The following is a 13137-nucleotide window of genomic DNA, read 5'->3' on the forward strand; positions in this document are numbered from 1 at the left end:
GATTGGCCAAAAAGCTGCAATCAGTGCACTCTTAATCGTAGAGCATCCTTTAGCAACAAAGACTTGAAGTAGTTGTTTCAGTTCTTTGAGCTCTCTTGACGTCTCAATGCATCAATTCTCAATCAAGATTAGGTTTGAATTTGTCAACAATTTAATCTTCTTTTATAGATCATCTTCCATATTTGGGATGATAGTCCCACTTTTTTCGAACCCTTTGTTGTTGGAAAGATGGCCTCGTATTTGACCCAAAAATCTGGGTCAAATACTTTGTTCTTATCTGACCAAAGGAAAATCTTGTGGCTCATTCAGCCAGTTTTCCAAGCTTTGGTCATCCTTCCATTTTGATTTATACACGAGGCATTCTCTGTTATCGTGAAATTTTAGTATTTAACCAGCTGTCTGAGGCCTGTAGAGTATTGCAGTGTGGCTCTGAGGTTTTTTGTTGGCTCAGTCTGACAGAACACCGACCCTCACAGGAAATGGCCTTATAAACCTTCCCAACAGTTGCTCCTCTAAGGGCATTGTTGATGTCTTTTCAGCTTCTGCATCTTTAATAGCGACTGAAAAGGGAAACCCAGATCTGTTGTTTCCAGCCCCAAACCGGCTTCCACCTTAAATGGGCAGACATTATTCAGAAACTGTCAGCCGTGGAAGCCGTTTACGGCTGTGTGTGCGTGTGGTTGTGCTACGGGAGCACTTCACATGCATGTGTTTGCATAAAGCTGGCAGAGAAACAACAAGCCTTTCACTCTGAAACGGCTGTCATGCCTGCTAACCATGCAAGGAAAATTGGCTGCGCTCATTCTGGAGCGAAGGCTGTTCCAGGCCGCCCTGTCATCTGCAGGATTCATCAAAAGCAAGGAGCTGAGATTACTTTAGTGAAAACTTTCCTTGTTTGATAGAAAATGAAAAACCAGAGCTGTAAGACTGAATGTGTTTTTAGATGGTTTGATTTGTTTGTTGACTGGAACAGGACCTGCTGAAGCACACGTCCAAGGACCACCCAGACTTCCCTCTGCTGCAGGACGCGCTGCGGATCTCTCAGAACTTCCTCTCCTCCATCAACGAGGAGATTGATCCTCGCAGGACTGCCGTCACTACGCCTAAAGGAGAGGTACGTGGCACGTTAAAAAAATTTATTAAAAATTAAGACCACAACCTTTGCAACCGCAGGATTCTCACACAAATACAGCTGAGTCTATTCAAATGATGCCTCCCTTTGAAGTGAGCGTCCTGCCGCCCTGCGCGCGTTTTTAATCTGCCAGTAGGAGTTTACCTCTGGTGTTCTTCCAGGCGCGTCAGCTGGTGAAGGATGGATTTCTGGTGGAGTTGTCGGAAAGCTCCAGGAAGCTCCGACACGTCTTCCTCTTCACCGACCTGCTTCTCTGTGCCAAGATGAAGAAGACGGCTGTGGGGTGAGTGTCATCGGTCGGACTGAAAATCTGTGATCCAGTCTCCTACTGGAACTGCCGAAAGAAAAACTCAGCCTTCCGACTTGAACTCGGCTCACTCTGACGTTGGAAAACAATGACTTTAAAATTCACTCTGTCAAGTTTAGTCTTAAAAATCTGTCTGATCCACAGACTGCAGCTGTGACAAGTGATGTGTATATTTTATTTTCACTCCTGGCAGATTTAGATTTAAATTATTTTTCATTTAACCTTGGTGTTTATTTCAGATATGGGAATGAGAGAGACATTTTGCACAAATAAACATAAAAGGAGTAATACACTTGCAAAATACAAATGTTTAACCTTTGGATAGAACATAACATATCTACAGTCATTACAGTTGTTCTCAATAACCAATGACAAAATCTCAACCTCTTGACGATTTCGCTTTGGCGATGAGGTCCAAATTGTTGAGGTTGGAGAATTTGTCTCTCTTAGCTTCTGCCAGTCAGAAGTAACAATGATGCTAACATTACAAATATACTATTAGCCTTTGTTCTCATAGCAGGCTGTGAAACAATGTCCGTGTGCTGAAACCCTCCTCCCGGCTCTGATTGGTTGGAAATACGCCGAGAGCGGCGTATTTCCACAGATGGCGGAAGGGCCACCGGGAGGAGGTGGAAGAATTTTTCACAGATTATCTGGCTCATATTAAACTGTCAGGAAATAGTGACAGTTTTAACAAATATGTTTAAAAAAAAGGCATTTTTGTTTTGAAGCTGCTTGTACAGTAAAAACAAGTGACCAAAACAGATCTCTCCTCCTTTAAGCCTGATCGTTTCTTTTTGTGGTTCTCATCATCCCTCACTCCTCGCTCCGATTGTTGCCATAACTACCACGGCTGAAAGTCAACAATAATGGCCTGTGCCGTTATCTCAGCAGGCCTCCGCCAAGCGACACATGGAGCAGAGCAATCGTCCAGAAACTCAATCATCTCTAATCCTGCTCAATTCCAAGACGATGTCTGTTATGTTGTTTGATAATAATTTGTGTTCACGATGCAGGAAATATATGGCAAGATGTCTTACCATGTCTGGCAACGAAGGGGTTAAATTATTCCCATGTCAGACAAAACAGTGAACTAGACATAAAGTAATGTCATGTTAAAAAAAGGAATTACCTGGCTGTTAGCAGGTTATAACTGTAGTTAACCACATTGACAAAGTGCAGTGCGTTATTTTTTTTTTAAATCTAAGTTTGACATCAGTGTTCTCGAATGTGCCTTTTGAGAACACCCAAGATCAGGGCTGGTTGTGCCAGAATATACTGATAAAACCCTTTAACAAACTGTTAAAATATTGATAAACAATGTGTCTACATTTAGTATGTACTACTTAAAATAAAAATAATATTCATTGTACTGTAATTAAAAAAAAAAAAATCAAAGTCGCTTATTTTGTGGAGCTACTTTAGAAACATTTGACATAAATTTTGTGACATTTGTGCTCAAGGATGACAGTAAATGTGACTTTTTGTGACTCCATATTAAACTTTAACTCGACGTCAAGTAAAGCTGAGGCAGCAGCACAGTAGACGTAAGGAATACTGCCACCTGCAGACGGGAATTAGAAGTCACTTAACGTTTTGATCATTTTTGTGGAAAATTTGCAATAGACTCAATTGTGCACTCGTGCTAAAAAGAGCAGGAATCTGTCGATTTTGAGTAAATTTCAACAAAAAACTTGAAGCACTCATGTAATTTGACTGTATGCAGGTGAAAGCTGCTTTGATTGTTATTTTGAAGATTCATTCTATGATTACAGCATGGCCGTCCGTTAAATGTGTTTTACTCACATTCGTCTTGCTTAATTGCTTAAAATGATGAAGACAATGCGTGCTGCGGTGTCAATATCAACATGGCGTCTTTATGTATGCACTCTTGATTAGCTGTCTGAGCAAGTGTGGCGCTATAATGAATGGAGTGTGCTGCATGATCATTTTATGCTCGTTAGTGACGCAGGACATTACTGTCTGCAGCCCCTCATCGAGTGGAGCTGACACTCCACATGCATCATTTTCATTAATATAGATTTGTGACACGAATAGACTAAGGACAATCCATTATTCTGCAGCTTCCAAGTTACCTTAACCTACTTAATAGAGACACAGACAGTTTTATAAATGGAAAATTAGGGAATAAGCCTTTAAAAAAATGGTGCTCTTATTTATCCGATTGCTGCCCTTAACGGTCTTGGCTGAATATGCAAATATTCTAGCCTTAGCAAAGATGTGTAAATCATCATATTGTTTTGTTTGACTTGAACTAATTGCTACCCATTCTGTGTGTGTGTGTGTGTGTGTGTGTGTGTGTGTGTGTGTGTGTGTGTGTGTGTGTGTGTGTGTGTGTGTGCGTGTGCGTGTGTGTGTGTGTGTGCGCAGTCGCCACCAGCAGTACGAGTGCAAGTGGTACATCCCTCTGGCTGATTTAACTTTCCAAACCCTGGACGACTCAGACTCGTGTCCGAGCATCCAGGTTCTGCCGGAGCACGAGATCGAAGAGATGAAGATGAAGATCTCGGTTTTAAAGAATGAGATACAGAAAGAGAAGGTAAGCTTTGTTTAGTTTTGTTTTTTCCCCTAGTCCAAACTCTATTTATGTAGGTCCTGATCTTTAATTCAGCTCTCAGAATGGACTGAAACTTATTTCTTGTAATAATACAAAAGTCCTAGATTGAGAGTTTTTATTTTTTTCTTGAAGAGAGAGATTTTGTTTTTTCTTTATCAAGTTAGCCTTCAATGTTTTTATTTCAAACTGGGACTTTCCAGTTCTCATTACATCTAATCATCAGCTGAATCTTTTGCTGTTAGGAGAAAGATAAGCACAAACAAGTGAATGTCAGACTTCCGTGGAGATTTGTGTTTATGTAAGTGATGTAAGTGACTCCTTACTGGAACGGCTGTATCTTTATTTTTAACTGTGCTTTTGTCACCCACCCTTATGTTTGTCCTGGGACAGCACCAACATCTAAAAATATTAAGCAAAAGGAAAAAATGTTTCGTGGTTGTTGTTTTCTTTAGCTAGTTGTGGCTTTCCTGCTCTGATTGGGACCTTTTGTTTTTGTATGATTCACCTGGGCATCCTAACTACGCTACATTTCAATGTTATTCCCCCAAAGCTTAATTTCTAGAACTTTGAAATTTTCCACAGGACATTGTTTGATGTTTTCCCACTATATGGTACAAAACAATTGTGATTACGTAAACCGTGTGCCTGCTGATACCGAGAAGAGCGCTCCCCTTTCTACGTGATTGTGTTGAGTGTGGTGGGAAATAAAATTCTTGTTACAAAAATATAAATCCTGGAGTTATGAAAGTAAAACCATAAACAGCAATCGCAATTTATCTTGAGTAGAGTCACGCCAAATAACCTGAATGGATTTTGCAGACGCATGCTTCCTGTTTAATTCATTTTGAAGCTGACAAGAAGTTTGAGCCAAAACAGCACAGTTTGCCACGACCATCTGCCATGATTATTTTACAGCGTTTACACCCTGAAATTGAATTAAATTTTTTTTAAAGTCAAAGGAACTTTGTAATAATTTACATAATTTTATATTTTAAAGAGGTACAAAGAAATATCAAATCACAATTCCTCGTTCTAGCCATTCTGAATCAATTCAAAATGCTCATAAAATCAATTTTAAAATGCTTATAAGTCGTACTTCTGCTTGCTAGTACACTGCATATGTCACATTCATTCAACCTCTGCACAGCAACGTAGTTAGCAGCTAGCTCCCTCTGTCTGAATAGAGTGCGCTAGCATTTAGCATGAGGAGAGCGCGATTGTTCAAGGTTTAATTTGAATGCACTTTGGATAAGACAGCAAAGTCTATTTTATTTTAAACTTTGTGGAGATTTACAAAACATAAATGCACTGTGACGGTATAGTGTATTTTATTTTCGGTCAAAGGTCAGTACACTATGGTAGACTGAAGTGTGCTTAATTGTTAAAACTTGTTTATAAACAGATTAAATCTAGTCCAGTATGGAACCTTAAAGAACAATTTTACATGTTCTGTTTGCTCACATTGTCTTTTACGCTCTTCAGTCACAGTTTAATCTTCATTTTTGATTGTTTAAATAGAAAAAATGGTTTCTGAATTAATGTGTTTCTGAATTGAATCGGGACCCTAAAACTTAAAATCTAGTGAAATTACAGTCATAGCATAAGTGCCTGGGATTAGTTGTTTAATTTGCTAACAAATGTAGTAAATTAGTAACTATCCCAGTTTTAAAGTTAACAGAACAGCATAAACTGTCAAGGAGTTTTATTAGTGAAATGTTTGAAGTGGAGGAATGTTGAGCATCATTGCGACCACCTAAAAATAGTTTAGACTAGATCTAGGAAGTACTACTATTTTGTGGTGAGATGGAGGTAAAAAAAAACTTATCCCAGGATAACAACCCGGTTTCTGTTGTGGAAATGCTCTGTAAAATGCGCCGTTGTGTCATCGCGTCTTGTTAATCCTCGTTAGTGCTAAAAACAAATCAGCTGCTAAAAAGAGCTGAATTATCAGATGTTGCAACTCTTAACAGTTTCGAGTTCATTCAGTGATGCGCAGCGTCATCCAGGCCGAGTTGTATCGCCGCCATCAGGAGCGGAGAGTTCCTGTTATTGCCTTCTCACGGCGCTTGGCTCGCCCACTCGGGGCACACTGAGTGGCCACTGCTGGTATTTCCAGGCACCAGAGGCCGGTGGAGGGAGAGATTCAGCTGATTGTTGTCTGGGAGGCTCTGACTCACAGCTTCCTGGTGAAGACAGAGGATTTATTTTCTTTTTCTTTCAGTCCTGACTAAAAAAAATCAAACCCTGCAGTTATGAAATGCTCTTAATGGCATAGGGCTTACGTTTTATAGCTTCTCCAGTCTTTTTATATGAAACAGTTGAGAGCTGAATATGAACTGGCAGCATTGATGTTGGCAGGAGATTCTTGAAAATCTGAAGAAGAGCTCAAGGAAGTTTTTTTTTTTTTTTGGTTGAAATCGTCCTCATTTTACCTACAAACAAATCGGATGCAGTGAAGTTATCAAATTGAAAAAGTACAAATTTCTTCTTTTTTTTATCCAACAGAAAACACCAGGTCCTGATCTCATGAAGCAGTTCTCATTACGTTTAGATCGCCTGCTGACTGGATACATGACAACCACTACTGTGTTTCTAAATGATGCTTCAGATTGTAAACGACAGAGGGATGATACTTGCTTTTACCCGATTCATTTGGAAGTAGAAACATTGACAAACGCAATTTAGAAAATTTATTTGATTAGGAAAATTATTTGCAAAAGTAAACAAAACTTCTCTTATTTTTCTCCTGTACCAAAATTACCACCAGCTTTCAGCAGGTGGTATTTTTTCCTTGCAAAACTTATCTACGGGAGTTATGTTTTTTGAGATTTCAAAGTTGTTTTCTCTTGCTATTATGTACATAAATAGGCACCGTCTTCCCCCTAAATGTCTGCTTAATGCTGTAATTAAATGTCTCACCGCTAAGAGACACTATTAGCTCATCAAGACTATTTTGGACACAAATGTGCTTTTTCGGTTAGAATTTGAGCAGCAATAGTGAACATGTCGATATATTCCATGAGCGAATTCATAAGTCAAATTTTTATTTTCTATTCTTTCTATTTATCACTTTATCTTCTTAATTTAGTTGCTAATTTGTCATATCTTTAATAAATCCACAACTAGATTCATGATACAGTAAACAAAAAGAAAATGATCCCTTTTTTTGAGCTGAAGTTCTAATCGAAAGTCTAAAATCTTGCATGTTGTGATGAGAGTTTTGCCACTAATAGAGTTCCGCTCTTCCTCCTTACAGACTTCTATTTCAGATAACTAACCACGCAGTATCTTTGTTTGTTTTTCTGTGTTTGTGCAGAAAGCTCCAAAGGGTCAGAGCCGTGCGGAGCGTCTCAGGAAGAAGATGAATGAGCAGGAGTCATGGCTACTCCTGCATTCCCCCACCATCCCGTTCCGCATTCACAACAAACATGGAAAGGTACTCGTGGCCCAGTTGTTGGCGGTTGCAATGCTCAAGACTGACCACTAGATGGAGCGATAAACCTTTGAGTAGTTTGTAACGGATTAGAGCGAGAATCACTAAAATCCAATCCCCAACTCTTGGTTTTTCTTATTTTCGGTGACTTTCAAAAAAAAAAAAAAAAAAATTATTAAAAATTTGATTTATTGATTAAAACATTTATGCATGTGTTTGCAGAGCTATCTGTTCCTCCTCTCTTCTGATTATGAGAGGGCAGAGTGGAAAGAAAGCATCCAGAAACTCCAAAAGAAAGGTAACTGGCTTTAATTAAACAGTAAGGATGAAGTATGACATAATTAAAAATAAATGTCCCACCAAATTTTTCTGTTTGTTTTTATTTTAAATCAGATCTCCAGGCTTGTGTGCTAACTTCTGTGGAGCTCCAGGTCCTGACCAGCTCCTGTTTCAAACTCCGAACCGTCCACAACATTCCCGTCACCACCAACAAAGATGGTACGACACGCTCACACAAAGACTCTCTTTTATAATCTTGAGTTTAAACCCTCACATAGTTTAAATCCACACACAACGCTTTCTTCCCCCCCCCCCCTTCTGCACAAAAAAGCCACATAAAGAAAGCTGAGGCCCTTTAGGAGACGAATCTGGGATGCAATATGTTTCTCATCTATCTCATAGCGGCCACTGCCACGCCGTGTGTCGGCGATGAGATCCCAGCTCCCATGTTTGTTTTTGCTTCAGATCTCTGCATTGCAGCTCCTCTCAGAGACGGGAGGTTGGGGTGGAGGGGGGTGGATGACATTAAAGCCATCTGGCCGACCCGCTCTGATCCCCTCCCTCAAATGCCAAGAGGTTCTGTCATCCACTTGAAATCCCCAAAGCTGGCAGGAAGGTCTCGAGAACACAATGTTTGATTCTTACACAAGAGAATCCGAGTGAGGTATTTAATGAGGCTGCGGAGGTTTCTTGGTTCACTTACCTGTAAACGTTGAAGGGCTGGAGGAATTCACCGCAGTCGTGTTTTTACACTGAGGCACCCGCACTGTGTAACCTAATCACTGTGTTGTTGGTTCCCTATAATTCTAAACTCAGGCGTCTCACTGGACTTTTCTGTCAGGCAAAGGTTTGATTTGAATGAAAGCATCTCTATTGTTTTCTGCGACTCAAGGCGATTGAGGCTACTGCTAACAAGCTGCTAGCTAGCTAGTTCAATTTTTGCCTCTGTCTTAGTGTAAATTTATCAAAAGTTGGTTGTGCAATGTTTGTTTTTGCCACTGGCTGACTGGTTGAGGTAAGGTGCAAAATAAAAAAGCTTTTTAAACCTGGAAATATGAAGGTTGAGGCTGTAGAGAGCTACATGTGAGACACACAGTCAGGTCAAGCACAAATTAAAGCATAATTATAAAGCCAAAGGAAAACGATACAAGTATTTCAAAGAGTTTTTGCAGATAAAAAAAAAAAGTTTGGCATGTGTTTGTATTGCGTCTCCCTGACTCAAGTGTTTGTAGAACCACCTTTTGCAGCAATTACCGCTACAGTTGTTTTGGCATGCGTCTAGCGGCAGGATTTATAACCCGAAACCCACTGTTGTGTTTTGACTGGGCCATACAGATTTGATTACAAGCATTCAATTCTACTTTCTCATGTGGTTGCAATGTGACAAAATGTTAAAAAAAAAAAAAAAAAGTTCAAGAAGTACGAATGTGTTACTGTAAAAAGGCTTTCCATCTCAGTTACCGTAAGTACGGTAAGTTTCAACCAAAGATGTTTTGAGTTTGTTTTTAAAGAAAACTCAAATCTTGCAGTTAGTGTAAGATTTTTGACCAATTCCTTGATAGAAAGCAGCATAAATGCACCAACTTGAGTGACGTAAGATGTAAAGACAAGGATCTAAAAATGTAATTACGTTCAGTGAAATCCCTCTTGTTTACGTCACTCATTATTTACCTGATATCACATTAAATGTTTAAAGATCTGTTTTGGTGGAGAAGCTTACAGGCCACCCCGAAGCTGAACTCTATGAACCACCTCTCTGTGAAACTTCCCAGTCGCATATTGAAAATACACACACACACACTTAAACCCAACGCTGTCTGTTCTCCCCTCCACCACCTACGCTGGACCTCACTATAGTCCTGTCAACCCTCATCGTAGTTTATTTACCAGGAAACAAGCAAACTTCACAGGGTTTAACCAGAGCAGGAATGCGTCGTCTTGAAGTGTTTGTTGGCGATTCGTTTTGAGGGGTGGGGGTTTCTGTCTGCTCTTCCACACAACATTCAGCTCAGCTGGCTGACAATGTTTGGTCTTATACCAGCAGCATGAACAGAAATAGTTTGGGCTGACTGATCTTCAAATGCTGAAATTTACTTTTCTTTTTTTTTTATGCTTACGGAGACACTCTGAGCAAAAATGAATTGGAGTTCGTTTTTACATTTATTTTGACTTAATAGTTCGGGGAACCAATTATGTTGACTTTGGGGATTGTGTTAAAAATAGTAATAATTACCAAACATGGAGTTTTATTCCCCACTAAATAAATATAACATTTTTCAGTAAGTTACATTAGGGCTGGACGGTATGGCTGAAAAACCTATCGGGGCAAAAAGCATTTCGTATCAGTCGACATCAATAATTATTGATCAGTTTTCTTGTTTTAAATATCTGAATTACTGCCAAACCAGTGGTGTTTCACCTTGTATCCACAGTTTTCAATCCATGTCATTGTTTTTTTTATTTAAGTAGTTAATTACTGACTTCTTTCCTCTGCCTACATTCCCCAGAATGCTGTGCGGTTCTGAATGGGAGTTCAGTGAATATTCTATTTATTGAATATCTTGATATAGTATTATCTATTGATATCGATTGTGTGTCCATTGCAATATATATTATTGATTTATTGTCCAGCCTCAAGTTAAGGTTAAAGCAGTAAGAGCTGAAGGTTTTTAGTACCGGGGTGAAAATGCATAAATGAATCTATACCTTTACGTAAAAGAAGTTCTTTTTCTAACTTTTCAGTGTGGTACGACACTGTTTCTAATTTCACCTGATACGGTATGTTTCAATAACATCTCTGTTGGCTTGTTTTCCAGATGAGGAGACCCCCGGCCTGTACGGCTTCCTGCATGTGATCGTCCGCTCTGCCACGGGATTCAAGGAGTCGGCCAGTGAGTTGTCATGCTTTTTGTGTTTTATATCTAAAACCTGCAGGAATCCACATATATGTGATCATCATAAACATCAACGCCTAGTCAGTCACGGCAGCCTGCCCGCGTCTCTGACAACATGCACCATTTCAACTGACTCAGAAAGCACTTCAGGCACATACGCTGGAATAAAAATCAGCCACGCTCGCTTTCGATGCAGGAACTGCAGCCAAACATGCTGAAATGCTTTGTTCACTTGCTCTGAGATTGCCCACTTTAAACAACAGTTTCTTTGTGCATTCTTCGTAACTCTTGGTTCGTTATTGGCAGAGAGCGGTGTTGGGTTTGAAACCACCGAGACCGTTTCAGACGTGTCAGCGGTGGACAGCTGCTGCTTCGCTACACTTTGCTACCTTTGTTGAACAAATACCAGATCAAATATCAGAGGGCTGAGGCAGAGAGGGAGAGATATGACTTTTCTTTTTATTATTTATTATTTATTCCAGTTACCATGACAGCCCTGCGTCTGTATAGGAAAGCTGGTCCACTAGAATGTCCTGGTTAATGGATTGGAAAGCTTTCTCTCTCTGGTCTGAAAGACTGTTTGATCCTCGATGGAGCGGAGTAAGCTGACGGGTTTGAAATGAGTAGGTGTGTGTGTATGTGTGTGTGTGTGTGTGTGAGGAGATGTTGGGGTGGTGGGGTGGGTCCTCTGATACAATTTGTGGGCAGCATCTACACTCTAAGAAATAATCCTGTAAATTTACAGTCAAATACTGGCAGCTATAGATGCCAGAAGTTTACTGTAAAATGCACAGTAGCTGTACCGTAATTAATCCTGACAGAAGGTTACTGTCAATGCAAGTACGGTATAGATACTGTGAAAGAATGGTAAACTACTGGCGTCTATAGCTGCCAGTAGTTTACCATTTTTTAGCCAATATGTCATTATTTATTATCTTATTTATAGAGACAAAAACATTTTGGCTTAGCTTTGATCGCATAGATCAAACCACCGGTCCAGCACAGCCACTCTCCCCATTATGCCGTCTATAGCCGAAAACTTCAAGAAAACGACTCCGCAGTTAAATAATGTTAACTCAAACGGCCTTTCTGACAGTTTTAATGTTTGTTTAACCACCGACACCCCGTGCTACACCTGCTTAGCTAGCTTTAGCTGCTAAAAAAACAATAAACCAAGGGTGCTCACGTCCAGTCCTCGAGAGGTCCTGCAACTTTTCGATGCATCTTTACTCCAACAGACCAGGATCAGCTCTGAGCGGACCTGCTAACCAGCCATTCATTTGATTCAGGTGTGTTAATTGGAGCAGGGAAGCATCTGAAAGTTGCAGGATGGCAGCTCTCAGGGACTGGACTTGAGCACCCCTGTACTGAACAGTCGTACCGCGATATCAATACAAATAAACCTACTTTAAGCATAAGTTGATACTCTTGCGCAAACAGGAAGTTCATGCATTCATAAAAAATAATCAAAATCAAAAACATGATGGTCTTAACATGGAACTTACCTTGTTTTAGTTTTTTTTAAATTGATTTTTATTGAGATACAGAATACGTAACAGTATAAACGCAGCTGTGGAGGGGGGGGGGACTGGATTACTGCCGTCGACATATTTGCGTTTGTAGATAGATTTTTACCCAGAATGCAAATGGAAAAAAACCGTGAGCGAAACAGTGACTGGTACTGACTAGTATATATTCCATTGAGGGAAACTAAGTTTCATATCTGCTCAAGAGCCCCCCTGGTGGTTGAAGAAAAATCCACATATATATGAAAAAAAAAACACTGAATGCTGTCCGGTATTGTTCAGGGGGCCGGACCAAATGAGGAGGCGGGCCGCATCCGGCCCGCGGGCCGTAGTTTGGGGACCCTTGATTTAGGGAAACTGACAAACCTATCTTTAAATTTGACTAAACAAGTGTTTAATTAACATTGTATTTTTAACATACAACACCAACGCTGGTAATCTAACACTTTTGATTATGCTCTGTAGATTTCGATTCATTCCCAAAAAGATTTATTATGGAAAGTATTTTTTCCTTTCCGTTTAATATTGTCTTTAAATGCTGGTTCTCTAAGATGCAAATACAAGTAAAATGTCTTGCCTAGGAAAAAAACAGTATTGTACAATTATTTTGCGGTAGTTTAATGCCAGTCGTCAGTCTTGATTGTGGCAACAGAAGAAGACATCAAATTGACAATATCTTACCGTATTTTGGAATAACAGTATGTTACTGCCGGAATTTCACCGTAAATTTACAGCCATTTCTAAGAGTGTAGTGAGGCATGCAGATTCAGGGTGGGGCATGGCAGCCATGGTGACGGTGAGGGGTAGATATGCGTCGTTGTCGTATTTATGACGAGGAGCAGCAAATAAACTGATATAAGCTTATTAGAACAGCTGAATAGAAGCACGGAGGGAATATTTAGTAAATATTTGACAGGCTTGTAACACAGCAAAAAATTTTACTTGCAAGATTAATCTTCACAGCTGGGTTGTATTTACGTGTATTTAT

General features: G+C 39.8%; 1 protein-coding gene across 3 annotated transcripts in view; it reads left to right on the forward strand.

Moving 5' to 3' along the window:
• abr (ABR activator of RhoGEF and GTPase) overlaps positions 1 to 13137 on the forward strand; it is a 127030-nt gene that overhangs the window by 70692 nt on the left and 43201 nt on the right. For all 3 annotated transcript variants that reach the window (XM_088012263.1, XM_088012264.1, XM_088012265.1), the window contains 7 exons: positions 974 to 1114; positions 1294 to 1415; positions 3831 to 3999; positions 7334 to 7453; positions 7673 to 7748; positions 7844 to 7948; positions 10546 to 10620. In XM_088012263.1, the coding sequence (XP_087868389.1) occupies positions 974 to 1114; positions 1294 to 1415; positions 3831 to 3999; positions 7334 to 7453; positions 7673 to 7748; positions 7844 to 7948; positions 10546 to 10620 (808 nt within the window). The remainder of the gene's footprint in view (positions 1 to 973; positions 1115 to 1293; positions 1416 to 3830; positions 4000 to 7333; positions 7454 to 7672; positions 7749 to 7843; positions 7949 to 10545; positions 10621 to 13137) is intronic.

This window comes from Poecilia mexicana, unplaced genomic scaffold (assembly GCF_051168715.1).
Source record: "Poecilia mexicana isolate PSO_F unplaced genomic scaffold, ASM5116871v1 scaffold_14, whole genome shotgun sequence".
Lineage (NCBI taxonomy): Eukaryota > Metazoa > Chordata > Actinopteri > Cyprinodontiformes > Poeciliidae > Poecilia > Poecilia mexicana.